Source organism: Seriola aureovittata, chromosome 14 (assembly GCF_021018895.1).
Source record: "Seriola aureovittata isolate HTS-2021-v1 ecotype China chromosome 14, ASM2101889v1, whole genome shotgun sequence".
NCBI classification, from domain to species: domain Eukaryota; kingdom Metazoa; phylum Chordata; class Actinopteri; order Carangiformes; family Carangidae; genus Seriola; species Seriola aureovittata.
In genome coordinates this window covers 8,900,688-8,914,499 of record NC_079377.1, presented here as the reverse complement: position 1 = coordinate 8,914,499, position 13,812 = coordinate 8,900,688, and the positions used below count along the sequence as shown (strand labels likewise).

At 43.7% G+C, this 13,812-nt stretch overlaps 1 protein-coding gene across 3 annotated transcripts in view; it reads right to left on the bottom strand.

Annotated features, from left to right (window-relative positions):
• LOC130181646 (arginyl-tRNA--protein transferase 1) overlaps positions 1-13,812 on the bottom strand; it is a 50,309-nt gene that overhangs the window by 18,603 nt on the left and 17,894 nt on the right. For all 3 annotated transcript variants that reach the window (XM_056396010.1, XM_056396008.1, XM_056396009.1), the window contains exons 8-10: positions 12,012-12,044; positions 6,241-6,422; positions 2,202-2,301 (exon numbers count right to left, since the gene is read on the bottom strand). In XM_056396010.1, coding sequence (XP_056251985.1) covers positions 2,202-2,301; positions 6,241-6,422; positions 12,012-12,044 — 315 coding nt within the window. The remainder of the gene's footprint in view (positions 1-2,201; positions 2,302-6,240; positions 6,423-12,011; positions 12,045-13,812) is intronic.

The following is a 13,812-nucleotide window of genomic DNA, read 5'->3' as shown; positions in this document are numbered from 1 at the left end:
ATGACAGTGGAGTTTTGGGGCTCCCCATCTTTGAGACTCGAACAATTCCACAGTATGTCTGTGCATTAATGAACTACTCAGGCTTATATGCAAATCAGACAATGGAGCGAGACACTGTGCATGTGCTGAGAGCGTGTTTGAGCGTGGGTGTGTTTCTGTGGGAGTGTGAGAGCGCAAAGGTGGGAACTGGGCAACCTTCTCACCCTTGTTCTGTGTTCCTCCCCAAGGGTAAAATAGGAAGAAGTGGGGAGGCTGCGAACAAGATGCTGCAATGGCAAACACACAAAAACAGATATGGGGGGTTGGGGAGTAAATGCCAGTGCAGGGGGGGGTTAGGTGCTGTGGTAACAGCGTTCTCAGACAGAACAGTGTGATCAAGATTCAACACACAGACACATAAACAGAGCAAACACACTCACATGCATTCCATACACAGACTCCCAAACTGAGAAAATGGGCAAAGCACAATGCAAACTCTAAAGCAAGATGTAAATGGAGAGAAAGGTGTGGCACTTTGCCATAATCCCCAAAAAGACATCATTCTCCCATGGGCAAGAACAAGCTCTGGGAATATCTGAATGAAATGACTGAGAAATAGAGGAATTAGTAGATGAATGAGAGAAAGAACCTTGGCCAAACTAATGGACTTTCTTTCACCGTCCTCCTGAAGCTATAGATCTTTAAGTGGCGTTTGGTGTGAATGTTTGTGTGAGTCGCGGCTCCTGTGTGCGCATGTACATTATGCATTTACGAAAAAGTTTCCACAGTACATCCACTGTGCTTGTGTAAAAAAAAAATATATGCATACATCTGTGCATATGTGCCACACACTTCTTGCCTCCGAGTTGATGTTGCGAGCATGACCTCTCGCTCAACCTTTAATGTCTTCAGCAGCCTTATCCTCTCTTCCTTGCCTTTGCCTGTACCTCCCCTACATCCCCTTTTTTCTCTCTCACGCTCCCTCTGTCGGGATTCACTCCATCGAATCTACTTAAATCTCTCCTTGTTTTTAACCCTCTTAACTTTACTGTGTATGAATCAGCTGTTTAGGCGTAATAACTATTCCATGTACATGTGAGCATATAATACATATGCGTGTTTACGTTGGAGACATAAAAGCTCTCTGACGAACAATATATCTTTAAGGTAAAGAATCTATCATTAACCAACTGTGCTCCTTAATATGTTAATATACTAAGCTGGATACACTTATGGACGGCAACATTCAAGACTGCAGTACATGAAAAATTAAGCAGGTGACATGTGGAAAACAAAATGAAAAGAACAGAAGTAGGGTCCTGTAGAGGCCTTTGCACCTATGATAACAAAAGTAGAAGAGGAAAAAAGGGGGAAGGACGGTCTTCCTCTTCCTTTATAAGCAGGCAGTTGGGACCTTTAATTCCTGACAGAAACTTATATGATGCAAAAGTAATCAGAGGAACGCCACTGTGGTCCAGGAGGACCAGTTCAGGGAGGAGGGGGATAGACTGAGAGAGAGAGAGACAGAGAGAGAGAGAGAGAGATATGTAAATAGCGCGAGAGAGCGATCAACACATTTCTTGACACATGACCCTGCAGCATCATCCTGATGCGCCCATAGAACAGCTGAACTTTATCGTCTTTACTCTTTACTCTGACAATGCAGCGGAGAACAGATCATGGCTCACGTACAGAGAGATGTTGTGGAACGTGAGGCTCAGTGTGAATCATTAAAACACCAAACAGACAGAGCAGAAACATTTGTCTCACGCGAAATGGGCTTGCACATCAAAATGTTGGTCATATATCATCGTGGCATTTTGTGTAGCGGGGAACATTTCAGTGAAATATTATAAACAAAGCATGGAAATACATTGATGAGCTCAGTGATGTACATCCATTAAAACAGGTTGTCATTCTAACCCAAATTAAACATTTCAGGACAGAGAAGTGGAACAGTAATTTAGTATGCGTTGCCATTATCTTATTTGATTCATTTTGTGGAACTCAAACTAGGATCGTCTATTGTTGAGACAGTCCTTTGTTACCAAAGGTCAAAAATATTAAAATATCAAACATGCAGATACACTGTATAATTCAATGTAATCTTTTTTAGAATTTGGTTGTTGTGACAGAATAAAAATCAGCTGAGCTATTTAAACTGAAGATGCTGTTTATACAAAGGTGAGAAACATGAGAAATGTGTCGCAGACGATACATACCTTGTACCGCATCTTGGGGCAGGAGTGAATGTAAAAGCCCAGGTAGTAGTAGGACAGCTTGGGGGACTGTTTCTGCAGATGCCTGGTGAAAGCGATCTCCCTGTGGTGGGTGGGAAACACATGAACACACCTTTTCAGAGAAGTACCGCAAAGACAGGCACTGCTTTCAGAAACAGCACACATACTTGTAGCTTGATGTTTATTTCTTAAGATGACGGCTCACACCAGCAGCACTTGCTGCTTTGCAGTCAATCCCTGGTGCATGGGACAAGCACTGCAGTAAATTTCAGATGGTACAGAATGTTTGTTTGTCTACATTGTATTTACCATCATTTTGGCATCAATTAAATAAACGACATAATTTCTTTTTAAACTTCAATTAAAGTTCAGGACATTTAAAATATAAAGTAGTTTTCATTGTGTTTTAGCTGTAAATATATACACATGCGGTTAAGACTGTCTAAGCCAATAATGACAGATCAGAACTGACCAGACATTTGCGTCACTTAGAATATATTAGTTAATATTAGAATATTTAAGTGTAAATGAGGGCAATGAGAAATAAAATAGGGACTAGCAGCTCCGACTAGAGCAGTGCCCAAGCTGAGGAAGTAAACACCCACACTCAAAAAGGCAGCTTTTCTTGGTCTCATTTCATTACACAAAAACAACTGCCTTCTCTCTATCGGCATTGAGCCCTTGACCAGAAAAGGAGATGGTGAAAAAAAGAGGGAGAGAGCGTGTAAAATAAAGATTTAGAACTTGGAAGATTTATACAGCTTCTTCAAATACAGTAAATGTCTTGCTCGCTTTATTTTTCCCCAATAGTTTCTCCCTTAATTGCATCCTTTTACTAAAAGCCTATTTTCCCCCTTTTCCCTCCACCATTTCCTTCACTATTCCATAACTAAATTCCAGCTCCTCTTTCTTCTCCCTTTTTGTTTCACTCTTCCTTCCACCCCTCTGTGTTTCACCCGCTTAAATGAAGGGGGAGAATTCTCTTTCTTACAATACTTAAGAGAGAGAGAAAGAGGCCTTAAAATAAAATAGATGCACTGAAAAATAAGACATGGGACAAAGCAGGCCAGGACAGGGAGGGGGAGAGAGAGGGAGAGAGAGAGAGCAGGAGGAGAATATAAAAGAGGGGGGGGTCAAGAAAGAGAAAGGGAGGGAGAAGAGAGGCAGCTAGAGCGAGGTGCTAGAAGGTCACCCGCTTGCTGCCAGGTTCCTGGGTTCCCATCCCCTCTCCACAAAAGGGCCCGGCAGGCCTGAATTGGGGGAGGGGGGTCAAGAGAGGCGAGGGGCCCATTCACAAAAAGCCCTGTGCCCCCCCCCCCTTCACTTGAGGCCTTCACACCCCCACCTCCACCCCCATGGCAGCAGCTTGAGTCCGCCATTATCCCCTCTTCAGCCATCTGACACTCCAGCACAAGCCAATTATCAAGCCCTCTGCTCCTGCACAGCTTCGCTCATACTGATGTGCATACACATACACACCCAGATACAAAGGGCCCATAATAGTGCGCACCACGAGGTACTTACTGCAGCCTCGCATGCATGCGGAAACATTTCATTACCAAACACTACAAGAATAGTGTTGATTAGCCAGATATAAAATACAGAGTGAGCTACTAGTGGTGGGAAGATACAGAAGCTTATTTAACTAAGGAAAATAGCCTGAACTCACACAGTATATCTATGTACTCTATATAAAACAGCCAGTCTGCAGGATTAAGATGGGGCCAATCCAGGCCTTTCCGATGGATAAGCAATCGCTATGTCGAGCTCGATCCATTTCCAATCCCTCATTTGTGTACTCTGGCTAAGCAGCTGTCAAAAATGCTCCATCGGGATCCCTTAAAAACTGGAAGTGTACAAAGTTGGGAGCACGTTAAAGCCAAATGAACTGAATAGCACACAAAACAAACAAAACAGCAGCCTGCAGTTCCAATCACTGATACGAGAGGATGCGGCAGCGAGAAAGCCATGTGCACAGAGCCTCTTCGGGTTTAAAAAATGCTGCTTTGCATCTGCTAAATTTTGCAGGTGCAAGGTACCTTTAAAGACTTGAACTGTACATTTACAACTTTAACTGCTTTCTTTCCTCTAAAATGTATACACAACAATATGAGATGCTATACAAAATATAATAGAAAATGACAGAAAATAAAAAAAAATCCAAATCCAAAATCTCATTTCAATATAAGCTCACTGCAGGCTCTAAGTGCATTCTGCCACTTCTTGTGTATAAAAAAAAAATATACATGTACATCAAAAAACATGGGACTGGATGCCACATCAGCAAATGCTGAGTATTTAAGGACTTGGATCAGGATGAGGGGCAGCACAATATAATCAGGAGATCCCCATAAGAAAGTGATCCAGGTTGGACACCAGCTGCGTTTCCTACACAGTGCTGCAGGCACCTCATTATATGCCTCTTTTCTTCTCCTCCTCCTTCTTCACTTCTCTCCTCGGGGCCTGAGGCAGAAGGAGCTACACTCCTGCAAGAAATTTCTCAACACCCCCCTCTCCTGTTCCTACTGCTGAATCACACACATGCTGCTGCACAGAAGACCACAATGCACACAGTGCTGTTCTTGTTTTGTGAAGCCTAACATACATATTTAACCCGAAGTGTAACATCATCCAAACTCTACACCTGTTTTCCCAGATGACAACTGGGGAAAAATGCCCCAACAAATCAGGGTTCCCACTAAGGCATTGTATAAAATCCAAAAACTTTTCCGTGTCTTTCCACAACCTTTCCATGGCCGCTTGTCACTACAACAACAATAAACTTCTGTTACATATTTTACACGTAATTCCTCCATGATTTTTAAATGCAGTTTCTTTAAAGGAGAACACTTTTACATGGTTGAACAGCCCAGGTTCCAGTCACGCTGTGAAGAAGCAAAACTATCTCATGTAATGAATGTTTCTTTAGTGTGTGTGCGTGTGTGTGTGTGTGTGTGTGTGTGTGTGTGCGTGTGCGGGGGGGGGGATTGTGCACATGCATCCTGTACAATAAGTCTTGGACAGAGTCAGCCAGGCCAAGCAGACTAGGGAGTGTCCAGACCTGATCAAAGGCCTGGGTTCTGGTGTCTGTAAACAAGCGGGAGGATTTCAGTCCTGCTGGCTCCCTTCTCCAAGGCCTCCTCCACACACCGAGCACTCTGTTACTCTTGGAGTCAGACTCTTAAAATAATAAGTGATGAGGAGCTGTGTGCTTATGATGACCAGGGTGTTCCCTCTATATGAGCAGAGCCTGTCTGTTCTAACTGCCAGGCTGACTTAGTGCATGATGCACACACACTTGAACGCTCGCAACTCGCATACGAACACCTGTACACACTAACTTTATAGTGGAGATCACCCAGTCTCGCACATCTGTGCAGAAATATTTTAAAAAGCCTTTCTCATATTATTGGGTTACATTTTACAGGAAACGCCAGATACGTGTGCCTGCAGTGTATGTGTGTGTGATCTCTTATTTCATCTTGGCAGAGAGAACTGTCGTCAGCTGAACCACAAACAGAGCACTGCCTCAGCCAATCAAGTGCGAAGAAAGAGGTATTTTTCCCCAACCTACAGTATTATGGCACTTATAGTATACAGTTCTAAGGAAAGATAAAAAAAAATTTGGGAGGGGCTGAAAAGATCAAGAGTCCGGGAGAGAGCAGGTTAAGAGGAGGGCAGATATGAGGGAATGAAAAGAGAGGAAGAAGAAAAGAAAGAACAAAGAAATAGGGCTAAAAAACAAGACGAGAATGTTCAACAATGAGAAGAACAGCATTACCCCTCCTTAAAGGGAGATACATGTTGCATTGGCCCTATTCATTTAAAGACATAGTACAATTACTGTGAAAAATGCAGATATTGATAAGAAACAAAAACATGGTCCTGATTTTATGGAACATGAGCACAGACACTGTCCCTGGTTAGGAGACTATTCCTCTCCATCATCATCTCATATGAGAAGGCTTTTAAAACAACAAAAAATGGGATGAGGTGGCTCGTCAAAGTCCTGGGAACCAACCTGAGAGCAGAGTAGGAGCCTAGAGACATTGAGGCAAATTCTGGGTGGTAGTACAGGTAGACAGAAGACACACAGGTAGGCAGGATGTCGATCACCCCCACGGCCACGATGCGTCCGTCCAGCCAGTACTGCTGATGGAAGGAGCCGTAGCCCACCTCGGGCCCATCGGGAGAATATTCGGCCTGTGGAGAGGAGAGTGAAAAACAGTAAGGGAAAGTGGTCGCTGGTCAAAACAGTAACAGTACTCTTGTGTGCAATAGAGGCTGTATGTAAAACATATAAATCACAGCAGAATGAGAATGTGGTATTTAAAAGGATTGTTTTCACTTTCTACTACAGATCTACTTTCTCTGTCTTATATACACACACCTGTACTATGGTGTATTATAACCCCGGCTTTTCCCCGCCAGGCCTCACGCATTATGTGTGGGGGTGTACAGTAGCCTCACGTTCAGCCTGCTAATGGCTCCCAAATGTGGAGCGAGAGCAGGAGCAGGGTGGATTTTGGGGGGTGGGGAGGGACTGGTCACAGAAACACTCCAGGAGAGGACTTTTTAATAAAAAGACCCTGCATGAGCAAAATCCATTTCACCAGGCGGTAGTGGAGTGTTGCCAAGCTTTCTCCTATATATGTCTGTGTCTGCTCTCTCCATGAGGCATGAAAGAATGTGGGCGTAGGTGTGCACCCGCGTGCCTCAGTCTACCCCATTAATAAAACAGTTAAGTGTTTGACACACATTGGAGTTTCTCATAGGGATCCGCACGCTGGGTTTTTCAATCAAGTGGCTTGACTGCTTTTATCACAGAGGCTTAAGACGAGAGGCTTGGGGTTAGGGTTAAAAGTCATGTTAAGCTAGGGTATTGGTTTATGTTTGTGTGTGTGTGTGTGTTTGTGTGTGTGTGTGTGTGCCTGTCTTCAGTACACGAGTAACAGGATCCTTCTCCTCTGCCAACTTTCATCTGGACCCAGTTAAATAGCGCAGACGCTGCTAGTTATCACAACACTGAGAGAGTGAGCTCTCTTATCCAGCGTGTACACTGGGCCCACACTCTAAATTTCACCAAACACACACACACACACACACACACACACACACACACACACACACACACACACACACACACACACACACACACACACACACACACACACACACACACACACTCACACTCACACTCACACTCACACTCACACTCACACTCACACTCACACCCTGCAGCTCTGTGACCCCACAGGGCTGAACATCACCAATGGGGTGACTGTGTGCCACATTCCTCCTTTGCACCATGTAAGGTTTTCTTAAGCAGAGCTGGTAATATAAATAAAACTATATCCCTCCGGCTCAGGCGCTTGGACACCCAGGTCTGATTTCATGTCTGACACAATGTACACTAGAGTCCATTTATTCTTTTTTTATGTGTGGGTAATTGGGTGGGGAGGGATGATTACATCGTCTAAATGCTCCTCCACATCACAGGACATATGATATGACATAGAGATGATGTGGGTTTACTGCACATTAGCTGTAAATGACTGGCAGAGGGAAGAACCTAGAATAAAAATGAACCGTTATGTGGAGGAGATAGCTGGGGGTGCTGCTGAAGGGTGACAGACACCACATCTGGAGCAAGCACTGCACTCTACGTCGCTGTGTATTTGTGTGTGTGTGTGTGTGTGTGTGTGTGTGTGTGTGTGTGTGTGTGTGTCTGGGGGAACTGTCCGTCTGTATAAGCAGGCAGCCTGTTATTTCTTGGCACCGGCACTCCCAGAAACACTGGAGGCTTTGTCAGAGGCCCCTCGGCATCATTTAGAGGTTGTAAGTAAAAGGAGAGCGAGCTGAGCGCTGATCAGTGTGTGTAAGAGAGGGAGATTTTTCTTACCTCACCTCGAGTATACATGCTCGAGCACAATTCTATGAACGCGAATGCCAGCGTGATAGAAGTAATGGCTGCCTGGGTCTGTATGTTTGTTTATAAGTTCATACCACGTTCAAGGCTGATCTTGTCTGACCGACCCGTGCGTCACCTCAGACGACAGCTTAATGGTTGTGTCCTTGCCGCTGTGACAACAATCTAAACATTCTCTGGAGCACATCAAACCACCCCAGATCCTCCACTGCAGCCCCAAATCACTCTCATATGGCTTAAACACAGGGCCATTTGAGCAGGGAGGTTTGTTTCGCCTGCTTAGAGAGACACTTATCGGAGCAGCTCATTATGTAAAACTGTTTGAAACAAGGATCCAATATATGATATTCACTTTACAGCCCAGAGCTGAGGTATTAAGTACAATAAAAATACCTTGCTGAATTAGATCATGATTGTATATTAACAAAAACTTCAACAAAAATGCTGTTATAATTATGTAAATCGCAAGGGTTGCAACATTTTGTAGAAATGACTTCAGTGGCTTTACGGGACTCATGTGTGACATTTCAAGGACATTACTATATGGGGCTGAAAAGACACACTGATCAAAAGCCCCAATTTGGACAAAGAGGGAGACATTTTATTTAATGTGATGAAACCACAGCTGTTTTGAACATTGTTTTAGGCTTGACTCCTGCTTAGAGGGTTTGGATGTGTCAGATATCAGTTGAAGAACAGATTTTGGAAATAGCTGTGACTTTATCCCATTTCCTCACAACAATCTGTGAATTACACAATAATTTTTGGGGTTGGATTGATTTCTATTCCCCGTTTCCTTGTACTTTTTCTGTTTTCTATTTTTGTAGCATGTCTTTACCTATTAAGCTTTTTCATGTGGATAATAAACATATTATTTCCAAGTAATACTACAACACTCAGCAGACTCCTGTGATGTGTGGTTTCGTAGGTCAATTGTGCTGAACATGTTTACTACAGTTAACTGCTGTAGATAAACAAGCAGATTAAGTCTATTAATTGCTCAGTTGCTAATAATTGCTTTTGGGTGGAAATCATTCAGTGGAGGAGCAGTGTTTACCATGTTGCCACTTTTTTCTTCTGCTAAACCTCAACTCTGTGTGACTCTGTTGTTAGACCTGCTGTAGCAATTATGCTGTTATGATGTTATGATTGTGGCACAGACCAACAACTATAGAACTAACTGGGGCTGAATGGTTTGCAAAAAAAGCACACTGCGATTATTTTGGCAGATGTTGCGTTTGTGATATGCCTCAAAATGTGAGCTGGAATGGTCATTTTTGCATTTTCACACATGGAAATAAAATGATGATGTCATTTTTGTTGGGTTTTGTACCAAACAAGTATGTTCCCTTATGTCTGGAGGACATGAGTTGCAGGCCCAGGGCGTATCTGTAGCTACACAATTAATTCTTCAGCCCTAGAACTAAGACATTGTAAACTTTCTCTCCTTATTTAACTCACAAATGTGCATCCACACACAACTGCAAATCTCTCCCGAGCAACACCTGCAAACAGGCTGCAGGTGTAGCACAGCTCACATCATGAGCACCTCTTATTGTCGCTCTGCAACAGTACGCATTTCTCCCATGCTTTAAAAGGACAGAGTGAAATTTATTTTAGTATTTAACTCATTTACAGAAGAGTCTGTTGTTTCACTCTAGATGCAGCTAGTAGACCTTTTCTGCTTTTGGCTTACAGGTGGGGCATGTACAGTGAAGTCTGTGTGCTCACCAGTGTGGTATGTCAGCTGGTGCCTTTCCTGCTGATGTGTATTTCATTTACTTTACATCATGAGAATTCTCATCCTCTTCCTCCTCGGGAAGTGAACACACAGAAACACAGACGGACAAATAAAGAGTTTCAGAGGAGTGGCTAAGGGCCTGGGTCTATAAAAAAATAAAGTGACTAATTGGTGGACACCTCTGTTAATGAGTGTTTGCCCCTAGGTTAGACACATTAGGAGGCTGTAAAGACAAATAAACAGAAACAGAATGAGTGCGTGAACCCCGCACAGCCCATAAAACCCAGAGTTTCTTGACCTCGCCAAGGCCAAGTGCAGCGAGAGACACCTGCACGACTGCTGCTCATGTCTGCGGGCACTGATGCGCCACTGTTTATCAGACAGCACAAATGTGTTTTTACTTGTCTGTTTGTTTGTTTTAAATATAAAAAAAACAAAAAAAAAACAACAGAGGAATCGGTAACAGCTGATGTTAATTACGTCTGAGTTTCAGCACGAATCCTCTGCAATTTTGGTAAAATGGAGCAGGGCAAAAAACAAACAAGTCAGACAACCTGGCTCCTAATTAGCTGCAGTTGAATTTTTAAGTATGCTGTTTGCATACATTTGTATGAATGCAGGCTTACATGTGAGCTGATCAACCACACAGTATGCAGGTCCATGTGGTGAGTGTCTGTGTGTGTGTATTTTAATAGCACCCTGATTGGAGACAGATGGAGGCCAACACGCAGAGGTAGCTCAGAAAGCCACGCATAATAACTCTGAAATGGAGAGCATTTGGAGAAGACAGAGAGGGAGAGGGAGAGAGAGAGAGAGAAAGAGAGAGAGAGAGAGATCAGAAAAAGGAATAAAAACAAGTCGGGCGAGAGGAGGCCAAATGAGTGAAGACGGCCCCCTGAATCAGTCTCAGAGGAGGGGACAGTGGAGGCAGGAAGATATGTGAGGCCACAGTACGTGTGCGCACGTGTGTGTGTGTGTGTGTGTGTGTGTGTGTGTGTGTGTGTGTGTGTGTGTGCGCGCAGACCTGTGTAATTCACTGTGCCTGGACGCCTGCCTTGACGAGGTGATAAAAGCTTGTTTCCTATAAACACTAATGATGTTCATTAGTGAAGACCTGAGGGGGCCCACAGGGCAGCACAGAGTGAGTGTGTTTGTGTGTCTCTGTGTCAGTCAGTTCGTGTGTGCTCTTGGACCTCAATCCTATTAAAGTGGCTGTTATAAGTGCCCATCCTGGGTCTAATTGCTGGTGTAATTATCCTGACCCAACACGTCCACTGGTGTTTCTGAAGGCAGCAGCTCACCAGGCCTGCTCAGCACTCAGTGATGCCTGGATGCACCTACATCTCACTCAGTGACCACAGAGAATATGCACATCTTAACTACAAATCCTCTTCCAGATGCCATCAACATCCTTCATATCATAACCGGCTAAATCTTTAATTTGTAAACAGATTACCAGCAAGATTGTATTAATTAATGCACCAGAAGCTGAAATCAAACTTCCTATGGAGCCTAAATAATTCCCTGTTTTTGCTAACTAGACCAATAGCCATCTGTTAGGTCCCAAATTAGTGCCCACGAAGCTGCCTCATCAGCCGGTAATCTGTACCACACCGAACAACGTGAAGAGTGTGTGGTGTGTCCCGTTCTGTCAAGGCCAGAAGAAAGGACTGATCTGAAGACCCTGTGCTGAACACAGACGCAACGCAATCTGGACACCACATTTCACCGTTTTCCTCCCTCAACACCCCCCTTTCACTTCAACGGGGCTAAATTAAAGCCCCTCCAATATGAAACAAAACCCCCTCCTGAATCCCTTAACCCACCCCTCGATCCAGCTGGAGGGCTCTTGAAGAGATAGAGCGAAGGTGGGTGGGTAGGTATGTGCTGCATGAGGGGGAACTAGTGTGCATTTATCCCCCTCTTGAGTGTGCTTGATGAAGAACTAAATACTGAAACGCTGGACATTTTTAAAATCATTATCTTCATCTATGACAGTAATTTCCCCGGGATGACCTTGTCTTTGTTGGAGCAAATCATTGCAGGTAACACATATGGATGAACCGAGGCATTTAAAAAAGGGGTTTTATTAAACTGTCAACAGGCCAAAGGAAATACATACCTCTAGTGGTGAATCACAGAGAAATCTCCGGAACTGTGGAGGGAGACAGAGGGAGGGGGAACAGAGAGAAAAACAGTTAGTTCTCTGGGTCACCAACCTTTTAGAAAAAGCATAAATGAAAACCATACATGCGTCCATTGCTGTCCTACATAGTTTATCCCTCCCTGTTTTCTCCCTGCTCAGGTGTCACATATCAAATGCAGCCCCCCCATTCACAAAGGGGCATAAAAAGGAAGATTGTATTTTCACAAATGAAAACATTTAGCCTATCAACTAAAGCTCACAGTCCAGGGAGGACATAGTGACAGCTTAAATACGCAGCGTCGCTGATGTCAAAATAGCAGATTTCTTAACACGCTTAAAAATGCACATCAGATACCAATTACTGGGGGACTTTATGTCTGTGGAAACTTTAAATCTTTCTTCCATTCTCTCTACTATTTCCTTTGCTCCTTCTTTTTTTTTTTTTTTTTGCGCCAGAGTTGAGAGCAGTGTGTTTACAGATGAGCTGACCTGCAGGACTGGAGGACAAACATAGCACGCTTCCACATTTAGGGCCAAAACCATTCTATAATGAGAAAAAAGTGGAGTAGTGATGGACAGCTTTATTCAAGTCTATCTCACCCTCATACGCACACACTCATAAACACATGTTTCAATTTCATATTTCACAAGGAAATGCTACAATCCAGCTGCGTCGTTTGTATACTGTATGCTATGTTCAACTTCGGGTCCACTGTCTGCGTGAGTGAGTGAAACACGGGTGTAGAATAACACCAGAGTATCATAAACATAGGATACAAAGGGTCCAGACAGGACGGGATATAAATGAAAAAAATAAACAAGGTTGGGATATAAATGATGTAAAATGGCTCATAAAATAGGAGGTAACATAATGACACTCCTTATTAACCAAAGGCTGCCATTAATGTGTTGCTTTTTTCTTGGTTTACCTCACTCAAACCCCGACTCCAGCTTGGGTTTGACTTATACAGGCTTATTAATGGCAATATATTTGACAGAAATAGCCAATGGCTGATACTTTGAGCAGATTTTAGGAATTTCATTACCTCCCCAAAGTTCTACTAAGTCAGAGTTTGCTCCCCCCCCCCCCTGTAATCCTGTTCTTGTCAGAGTGGAAAATAGCACTTTGGACACTTCAAATCTACATTCAAACACATGCTAATTGCATGTCTCTGAGGTGGGTTAACCGGAAGTAAATGTTGTCAGTGACAAATAACAGACTAGTAACTGGGTAAAAAGACCAGTACAATTGCTGGTATTTGGAACAGGACTGGTCTTTCGCAGATCCTCTGTCAATAAATCTTGGTTTTCCTCTTATATGAGGCAGCTCTGTACTGCCATATAGAGGTGGCGGCCGTTCCTTCTCGTTACAACCGAGATGCTCGACGGGTTACTGGAAATTCCCACAAGCACACCAACATCCTCTGTTTGTGTGTTAGTGTGTCTGTGCACAGCAGTACAGCTAGTAATAGTGATGACTGCTGAAGGCATGGTTCACTGGGTGGGACAGTCCTGGCTTAGATGCAACTCAAAGTCCTGCCAGTAGCCTGAACTCATCCAAAAGAGTGTGTGTTTCTCCATTTGTCTGCCACAGCTGATGTGTGTGTCGGTGACACTAATACAGTGTTCTCCAACACGGGGGTTGTTTTGGCAGACATGAGCTAAAGAATGATGCGCTGTCATCTGTCATTTCTATTTTACCTTTGCCTGAGGCAAACACCCAAACAGTTTTCACTGCCTTTCAGACTCGCCCACTCGAGTTGGATTCTCATCAGAA